A 9,429-nucleotide genomic window follows, 5' to 3' on the forward strand; every position below is an offset into this window, starting at 1 on the left:
CGATAGATCGATAGATCACTTTACTGGATGTTTTTTAGCATGAATATCCATAACAGAGTTCTATGGAGGAAAGTAAAGCAGCAGAACTGTAATGATTAAATTCAGTAGAGTATTATCTTCATTCGCTATTAATCGGTAATAAGCATATACAACAGTTGCTATGATATAAAGAGCCTAGTAACACAGCGTGACATCATCCTGATTATTAAGGAGGCTGTTCTCAGAGGAATTTCACGTTTGACTTAGCTGACGACATTTATAACTACAGATCTTAGTGACATCCCCAAACCGACTGACCCATTTCCATGAACAGCAGTGACATGCTGAAAGCACATAAAACAGTAAATGGCAAAATTATTTTTAATTCACATTGTGCCAAAAAAAGAGAAAAAAAACACACTTGTAAAAAATGATCAAACAACACCTGTATTTTTGGTATGTGAAGTAATTTATTGTGACCCTTATGTTGTGTATCATTACATTTATGTTTCTACAGTACATCCTATATACAAATTCTGAGTATCACTTGACCAAAAACCAGGAATGATGGTTCATTAGGATCTAGTTACATTGTGGACTGATTACTGTTACTGATATATGTTTACTGATATATGCAAAAATAAATATTCAAATTTTACTTAAAATATTAATTTAAAATGTTTTAATATTATAGATATTATACATAAATTCCATAATGCCAACCTGCCCTCCCATAAACGTAGGTAACAATAACAAGTTCTAAGAACGACTTACATGTACACTGATGTATTTAATATATTTATGTGTCAAAAATATGGTAGGTAAATTTCTCTTGCTTGGGCCTGAAACTGAAAGTGTAGCGTCCAATGCGATTCCTGTAGTAGAAGACGGATGACAGCAGCACGACGAGACACAGTAGAAACAGCCCGATCCCCAAGATGATGTAGCCCACGTCACGAAAACCAATCGGGTTTGTGCTGCCTGAAACGTTTTGGAAAAGTGCCATTAGACATCATCTACATTTATTTGGATTTTAAAAAATCAAAAGTAACATAAAAATGAGGAAAACACAGCACTGAAACTGCAGCAGCCGATGTTGGCAATGGGACGGTGCTCATGCTTCAGGACCTTAGTGCGGCTTTTGACATGGTTGATCATTCTACTCTGTTACTTCCTCTGTCTTCTCCAGCCTGTTCAAACTGGCTGGACCAGGATACTTACCAGCTGGAGCCTTAAAGATGGGCCCACATGATGCTCTGCCTGTTCCAGCCAGCTTATTATACCTTGCAGCGCGTTTCAGGCAATCCTAGTGAAACAGAAACATCTTCCTTTATGTACTGTAAAATGTATTTCATTCTAAAATTTATTTAATAGTAATTTTTTATTATACTTTTATTCTTCGCCCTACTTATGTCTTCTAGCCACTTATCCTGGTCAGGATGATTTTAAACTACATGCAAATCAATGTCAGCTCTGCTCACAGTTTTGCAGATGGTTGCTTCAGTCTCAATGCAGATCTGAATCTGACAGTGCAAATAGATGACACTCTCATCCACAGCAGAAAAAATACGGATGGCGAGTCGCGATGTGCTGGAATTCCCGTTTGCGAGGACCGTCGTGGACATATTTGAGACTGGACAACTGAGGAAAAAGAAATATGCACATCTTGATATACTGGGAAAAAGGCCAAATCAGTGACAAACCTTACATCAGTAATGTCCTTTTCAGACAATTTATGGCCAGATCAAAAACAGGTATTACCTGTTTTCCAGGAATGTGTATTTTTTGGAGTCAAAGGGATCACTGTTCGGGGTAGCCCAGCAATTATTAATGACGGTCTTGATTTGGGGCAGCGTAGAGTTTATTCCTATCTCAATGATGACTTCATCGTTGGGGGACAGCGTGTAATTCTGAGAAAGTGGACTGCTGCCATTGAAGAGCTGAAATCTCACATAAAACATCCCAGAGCCCTCAACCACATCTTTGATCATATTGTACCTGTTTGAGAGAGAAAATACAAAAACCAAACCACCCCACCAGAGACAGCTAAGGTCTGAGAAGGTCTGATAACAGTGATGTATTTTGGTTACATGGTTCACAATATAATGTAATGTTTCTCTTAACTTATATATTTACAGATTTCCTCGAAGGGTCGAGTATATTGAAAATTCAGGGAACATACACCTTACCCAATAGGGTTGTATCCAGTTGAAATAAGCATGCTGTTGCTGAAAATGCACATGACTGGCATGGCAAGGACCGTTTTCAGAGCCGGAGCAGTATTCAAATTATTGAATAACTTTATTTGTGCTATGTTGTGAGTATTGTTCTGGAGGGGAAAAATAGTGTGTCTATTTAGCAGACACTTTTATCCAAAGTGATGCACAATTCTTCATGTGTACTGATAGAGGTATGAATCAAGTGCCACTGAATGGTTGAGAACAGTATATTTGTTCTGTTGAAATACGTGGTGATGTTACATCACATACTTACATTCAGGAACTGCATGTTGCACATGCCCAGCGTAGCGGTCAGTTCAACATGACTCGCATTCCCCCCCGAGACCCCACAGCTGGGCATTCCTAGGTACAGAGAAGACTCTGTGATATTCCTAGCCTGGAGAAACTCTTTCAGGATGGTGACGGATATTTCGTTGGCCCTGCACTTGACACCGATGGCCTCCGCAAGCGAAAGCCCCGATGTGTGATACTCCAGTGACGGTAAAGTGGTTTTGGAAGAATTTCCTGCGGGTTCGAAGCCATCATGGACAGCGGATACTGTGGCCGCTGGTGGTGATGGAGGCGTGGTCACAGCAATGGCTGCAGAGGGAAGAGGAACATTTTTTTTTTTTAAATAATTGATTAGAAAAAAATGTTTATGATGACCTTGAGCTCTTCAGTTTAACTTGGTGTCTGTGGTGTCCAAGTACAAAATATTCAATAAAAAACAATCAGTAACACATAACCGTATAAATCATTGTTGTTTCTATGCCATAATCATATACATATGTTCTGGTGGATCTTCTCCCTGGTGTTTTCATGTCTTTACAGGGTTTAGGGCACCCAGCATTGACAATAGTATTTTCAAATTATTACATATAAACTGTTTCAAATATTCATTAACTTGGAAAACAAATGGCACCACCCTTAAATATATACAAAGATGCATTTCAATTTACTTGCTGACGTACATAAGGTGTCATGTTCGCATAGGGCGGGCTGATTTACCATGTTGATAACACTGAATGAGTTGCATTGTACACTGTGTGATGCTACCATACGAATTTTACTGTCTACATTAATGTTAAAGGAATTTACGGCATCCCTAAACTGTTATTAAGCAAGACACCAGAACATTTTTCAGGCTCTTTGATGTTACATTTCATTTCCATCTGTCATAGTATTAGGCACTGCACAGAAGCCTTGGCAAATCAAAAGCTTAACAAGTGTAATTTACCAGTGGTGATACAATAAACTTTTACAAGCCATTTTTTGGCAATTTAAAAATGTCACAGTTGTCTGACTCGGCACTATTGAAAATCAAAAATTTAAACGCATAGCTGAAGAGAAGCCAGCTGGATAAATGCTGTGTCCTCAGCTGCCTTAATCTCTTAGTTGGAGTGGCACAAACATGCAAATTAAATGCCCTGGGATGATTATTTTATGGGGCCACTTGTTGTCTATTGATAGATTTTAATTTACTACTTTTTGGTGAAAGACCCTCAATTACCAAACCTTTTCAAGAAAAAAAATAGTATGTCGAAATTGAACTGAGAAGATAAATGCCTGCAATCAGTTTTTTCTTTATAGAAGACTGATTAAAATTGTTTAAAAATTATGCTGAATGGAATCCCAGAGGGTGAGGCAGGGAGCGGAGTGAATTACCAGTGTAAAGTGTGAAATGGCATCACTATCTGACAATCAAAGGGGAATGACTCAAACAAATATAGGCAGCACATGGAAATGCTATGGCCAGCAGCTTCTAACTGTGCTGACACACTGGATGTGGAGGGTTACTGGGACAATGTAGCCATCCATGCTGTGAGTCAGTTGTTTTAGTAATGATAGGGCCTGGCCACACTGTCAATTTACCACTCCTTGTGATAACACAGGAGAATGTTCCAGAGTGTAAAGTCCTGCAGGATAAACCTGTATGTGGCTTAATATGGACCAAAGTAAGCTGCTGAAGGCTGCAGTAGGATTTGCATTTCCACAAAAAGCCGACAGATCAGCCTACCTGCACAGGTACGGCCTGGCCAATCAGGATTAGTGTCCCTGTACTCCTTATTGCATACACAGGTGTAGGAGCCAAATGTATTCCCACAGGTCGCAAATGGTGAGCAGTCATCTGCCTTCTGGGAACATTCATCAAAATCTAAGGACAAAAGGGGTCATACTCTTTCACCATTCATTATGTAATATTATTTTTGAAAGTATTAGAAGCTGATCTGTTATTTACATTCAATAAGCTAATGCTTTCATCCAAAGCAACACGCAACTGAGCAAGCAGGGTCAAAGTCATTGGAGCAATAGATGGTTATGGGCCTTGCTCAAAGACACAACAGTGAAATCTTTCAGCTGATGTTGGGATTTGAACCCTTGACCTTCTGATCAAAGGCACGCTGTCATTACCCAGAGAGCCACAGACCGCCCTCTTATTAGGAATCATTATCCACATAGTATTGTCAGCATTTTCAAGCCAGGTTTTTAAATGAATAATTTAGGCTTTAACAACAGACAACCACCAGCTACCACTTGTACCTGTGATATCAAACTCCACATTGTATGGGCCATTGCTCTGCAGGGATGTCAGAATAGAATAGGACACGTTGGTGATGTTCAGAGAGTTATCCGGAGAGAACACGATCCCAAAGTTCACAATCACGCTGCCCTGGGCTAGGCCCCAGATGTGGATCCTGATGACACTTGAATTCACCAGGGCTTGGATGTCCGGGGACAGAGATGACAGAATCTGATGGATAATAGCTCAGTTTCAGCATTAGAGACAGGACCCTTAAACTAGTTACTAGTAATTCTGTAAAGATGCACCGATTCACTTAATGTAACACATTTATATAATGTTTCCAAATTGTTGATGAATTTGGTTTTTCATTTTTCTATAGTCATTTTTAACAGAGATCAGCCTGTATCTTCACCAGTTTTCAAAAAGTACCTTTTTTAAAAAAATGGTGCCACTTTACAATAAGGCTACCCATATAGAGTTTATGAATGGTTTATAATCTGGTTATTAATTAGGTTGTAAATTATTAATCGACAATTTTAAACAAATTACAACACTGTTTTCTTTTTATTAATAAGTTATTACCATTTACAAGTGGCAAAAGGGAGCCTTATTGTAAATATCATGGCACCTCAATTTTTAAAGTTTTTTTTTTGTTACTTACAATCCCAGTCAAAGCCAATAGCTGATCTTTTACCAAGAGCTGTTGCTCCATAAACCACCATTTCGGAAGAATCTTTGATCTCATGTTATTGCCCAACAATACTGTACCTCTCTCTTAAAGGAGTGGCAAAAATTGATGTAGTCCTGGCTGCTCAGATTCAGGAAGGTCTCCTTGAACACCAGATTGCTCAAGCGGGCCATGGCTGACACGGTTTGCGCAGCTGCAGATGTGAAATGCATCCCAGAGTAGACACTTTACTTCCTGCATGGTCCAACATTTAAATTTAGGGGATTTTACTGAAATATTTGATATGCCGAACTTGTGAGTTATCATATAATCTATAATAAACACTTTCACACATCATGCTCAGTCTGTATGCGATTTCCAATGAGCAACTGTTTCCCTTGCACTTTGCCTTCGTCTGTACTTGATATTTTATGCAAATTGATTTTTTTTACATATTCACACTGTATCTGCTGTAAATGTGTTATTTCTGTTGTGTTCTTTAGTTTTGTGTATATTGCACAGTGAAGTGTTTCTGCAATATTGCATCTTGTAATATCTTTGTGTATTTCAGGCCTCTAACAACCGATTCCAGTGTGTTTGTACATGCTGGCAATGACATCCTCTGAATTCTGAGTTATGACACTTGCCTGTCCTGACATGCTGTCTCACCGGGACACCCTCGGCACCGCAGGCCAAAGGAGTGATCGAGACACTGTACAGTACCCCAGGCTCCAGGCCAGTCACTCCCCAAGCGGGGTAACCAGTCTGCGTCGCCCTCACCAGAACCGACATCTCCAGCACCTCCACTCGGAAAGTGTGACCGGCCGTGGAGTTCACAGCCCAGGTCACATAGAAGGAAGAGCCAGTGACATTGACCAGCATCACGTTGGTGATGGCCGCTGGACCTGCAAACACACAGCGGCAGTAAAAGCTAAAGCAAACACCATGCACAGACCTAACCTTCTTATGTCTATATGACATGTTTACACAAACAATGTACTTCCTTTGGGGTTCCCATGAATCCCAAGGACAAACTGTACTACTAAACTAGTACAGAAAATGCAAATTTCAAGATCATTACACCGCAGAGTGACATGTTAAGTATTTCATTATCACACAGATATGTGTTCTCTATTTCGGTATATTTCTCATAACGTAAAATAACTGAAAGCACCCAGAATCGCATACAGCCTGTAGCTGGTGCTGCATGCTGGGGCATGGCTCCAGGGGGGGGGTTGCTGAAGGAGAAGGTGTCTGAGCTGGAATTGGGGGTGGAGTTGGAGGACTGAAAATTGGTGGGGATGCCCTGAAGCATCACGGTGCTGGTTTTCATGGCCATTGCAGTGCTCGGAGAACTTGGCGAATGTATTGCCCAGAGCTCTGGAGGGCCCGTGGCTGTCGTCCAAGGGTCAGACGCATTGGGTAGCAGCATATGGTTGCTGGTTAGGTTATCCCACGTGCGTTGTGTCGAGGCCACGATGACTACAGTATTGTTTAATCTCGCCAGTTTACTGCGTGTTCCGTTTGTGGGGCGCTGGGAAGCTGAAAAAAACATTTTGCATATTTAAACACATAGGTATGCTAATAAATAAGAATCTGAATTTTTATTTTCTTCATTTTATATCTGACATACCCCGACAGTGTACACCTGCATTACTGACGTTCATATCGATAAACCCCGGCTGACAGGTGCAGCGGTAAGTGCCCTCGGTGTTAATGCAGCGCGCGTTCGGCGAGCAGCAACAGAGCGCCGCCTCGGCGCATTCATCCGCATCTGTGGGGAATACCAGCGTAACGTATGCAAGGACTTTATTTTCCTTATTTTGAAAAAAAAAAAAAAGCTCAGATGTTGCACATGAATGTCTGATAAACTGGAAGGAGCCTGTAATGATTGGCGGGGAAGCAGAGAGAATGGGACGAAAGCAGATCTTTCCTGCTGTTCTGACGTTTAGGTTTGTGTTGCTGTTCTGCCCTAATTTAATGTGTGGCACAGTTAATTTGATAGCATAAATCTGTATAATAATGTCCATTCAAAACCGTGAGTAGGGTAGCAAAAACTTACAGATGCCCTTTTCAATTAAACTTTACTGTCGTTATCCAGAGGCTGGTATTGCTTTGCGGTAAATATAAGTGCATTAAACGTGAAATCTGAAAGCAAAATGCAACATAATAATTGCAGGAAGTAATTGGTACATTTATTATTAGGCCAGATGTGTTGCTGATTAGCTGTATGTCTGCTGAGCACCTGCCGCAGATTATATACCTTGTACCTCCACTGCGGAGACTTCCTCAATCTGGCTGGGGAGAGGCTGCAGTCGTGTGGCACTCTCGGACAGGGAGAGGGCCAGGGAGGAGCACACCAACAGCGTGGAGGCTGCGCTGGAGTAGTCTGCCAAGCGGGAGCGAACGTGGTGCACGGAGACACCGGGGAGGCCCAGAGCCCCTGTTATCTGCCCAGACACAGACTGTCAGTTTCCTTGGAGCATTCGCTTTTCTTAAGGATCAGCCATACGAGCAAACAGTGAAGCACTGTACGTACCACAGAGTGCAACAGTCTGGTGTGGTTCAGGATTCCTTTGTCCAAAGAATGCATGTCATAGAAATTCATCCTCACAACAACGGTGACATTAAGGCACCATCTTCGTTCTAGAAATACAGTTCACACCCACATTAAACTGATTAATTTACATTACGTGAATAAATCTATGAGAACAGTTGTGTTCCTATAATCTCACCCAAGTCAGAACAAATTGCATACAATTCAGCTAAATTCAGACAGCAATGCTCCTAGGGTCTATGATATTAACCAATGAGTGGCATTATTTACACCTAAATTACATAGTAATTTAAATAGATTTCAGTTTTCATTTACATGAGTGTGTTTTTCTATGGAAAAGTGGCTATATTTAACAGCTACGTCATGCTGGATGCATTGCAGTGAACAGCTTGCCCTCTAAGGTGGAAATACTCACCACTAGCCACAGGGCTGGCACAGTAAAAGTAGCCGTTAGCCTCACAGCATTTCTGCCATCCTGGGCAATCCGTGTCCCATTCACACCGAGGACCCGAAATTCCCGTCTGCGTCGCAGGGCAGTGCCCAGGTTTGGCAGTGAACTCCGCAGTCCGACTGAAAGCTGACATTGTAGCAGAAACACATTTTCAACATCACTTTGAGGGGGAAAAAAATGGAGAACAAGGTATGGTTTGGGGTGGCATGGTGGATCAGTGGGTACCACTGTTGTCTTAGACCTTCAGGACTAGGGGTTTGAATTCTGCATCTACTCTGTATGTATAGGGTTTGTGGGTTTTCTCCAGGTACTGTAGGTAGCCCATGCAGTTAGGCTAACAAACATCTCTGTATCTGCATGTATGGTTGAACAATGGATGAAATGTATTGTTGAGAAATGTTCTTCTTGTACTTGTTTGACGACGCCATCTAGTGTCCATATAGGTTAATAATATTGAGTTAGCATGACTGAAGGTTCTTCCCTTTAAGATGCAGAAAAAAAACAGTGAGATGGTGAAAAATCAGAAGCAATTCCACAAAAATAATAAACAATGTATAGGTTTGTAATAGCACTGCATCAGTTTCAACGGCGGACGCTGGGATACTCACGCAGGACGCAGTAGTTGCTAACCTGTTCATACCCATCACAGCACTTGAAAGTACTTTTTGTCGATGTGAAGTCCATAGTGCGATAACCCATTTTATAGTGTGTTCTCTGACACATCTTCCAGGGCAACCAACCTCCACATGACATGGGGACCGAATAGGATATCTGATAGGGTATCACCTTGCTGGTGGTTTCAGTCTGATTTTCAGAACATAAGTGGTAACCAGATGGAGATAACTCATATCCTAAAATAAATAAATAAATAAACCATAAAATCAGAATCAGGTTTATTGGCCAAGTGTGTATGTGGCACACACAAGGAATTTGTTTCAGGCAGTTGGTGTCTCTCCAACTATACAATAGAACAAAACGTTACAGATTATATACAACATAAAAGGCATCTTATTTATAGACAATGTACATAAA

The 9,429-nt window shown here is 41.1% G+C and overlaps 1 protein-coding gene across 1 annotated transcript; it reads right to left on the reverse strand.

Annotated features, from left to right (window-relative positions):
* Positions 1-481: 481 nt before the first annotated feature.
* On the reverse strand, positions 482-8,962 carry umodl1 (uromodulin-like 1). The gene is made up of 15 exons (XM_072713209.1): positions 8,362-8,962; positions 7,929-8,035; positions 7,653-7,839; positions 7,023-7,163; positions 6,578-6,931; positions 5,997-6,294; positions 5,491-5,635; positions 4,740-4,950; positions 4,216-4,353; positions 2,473-2,798; positions 2,169-2,308; positions 1,741-1,977; positions 1,461-1,620; positions 1,201-1,285; positions 482-960 (listed from the first exon to the last, which is right to left on the reverse strand). The coding sequence occupies exons 1-15, from the start codon at positions 8,528-8,530 to the stop codon at positions 779-781; spliced, it is 2,880 nt and encodes a 959-aa protein (XP_072569310.1). The 5' UTR covers positions 8,531-8,962; the 3' UTR covers positions 482-778.
* Between the last annotated feature and the right edge of the window lie 467 nt (positions 8,963-9,429).

The sequence above is a fragment of the Paramormyrops kingsleyae genome, chromosome 6 (genome assembly GCF_048594095.1).
Source record: "Paramormyrops kingsleyae isolate MSU_618 chromosome 6, PKINGS_0.4, whole genome shotgun sequence".
NCBI classification, from domain to species: Eukaryota; Metazoa; Chordata; class Actinopteri; order Osteoglossiformes; family Mormyridae; genus Paramormyrops; species Paramormyrops kingsleyae.

Coding starts and splice junctions, on each gene's coding strand:
- umodl1 (XM_072713209.1), bottom strand. CDS start 8,530: ATGTCAGCTTTCAGTCGGACTGCGGAGTTCACTGCCAAACCTGGGCAC. Junction 7,164..7,652: donor CTCCGCAGTGGAGGTACAAG/GTATATAATCTG, acceptor TATTCCCCACAG/ATGCGGATGAATGCGCCGAG. Junction 2,799..4,215: donor GCCAGGCCGTACCTGTGCAG/GTAGGCTGATCT, acceptor TTCCCTCTGCAG/CCATTGCTGTGACCACGCCT.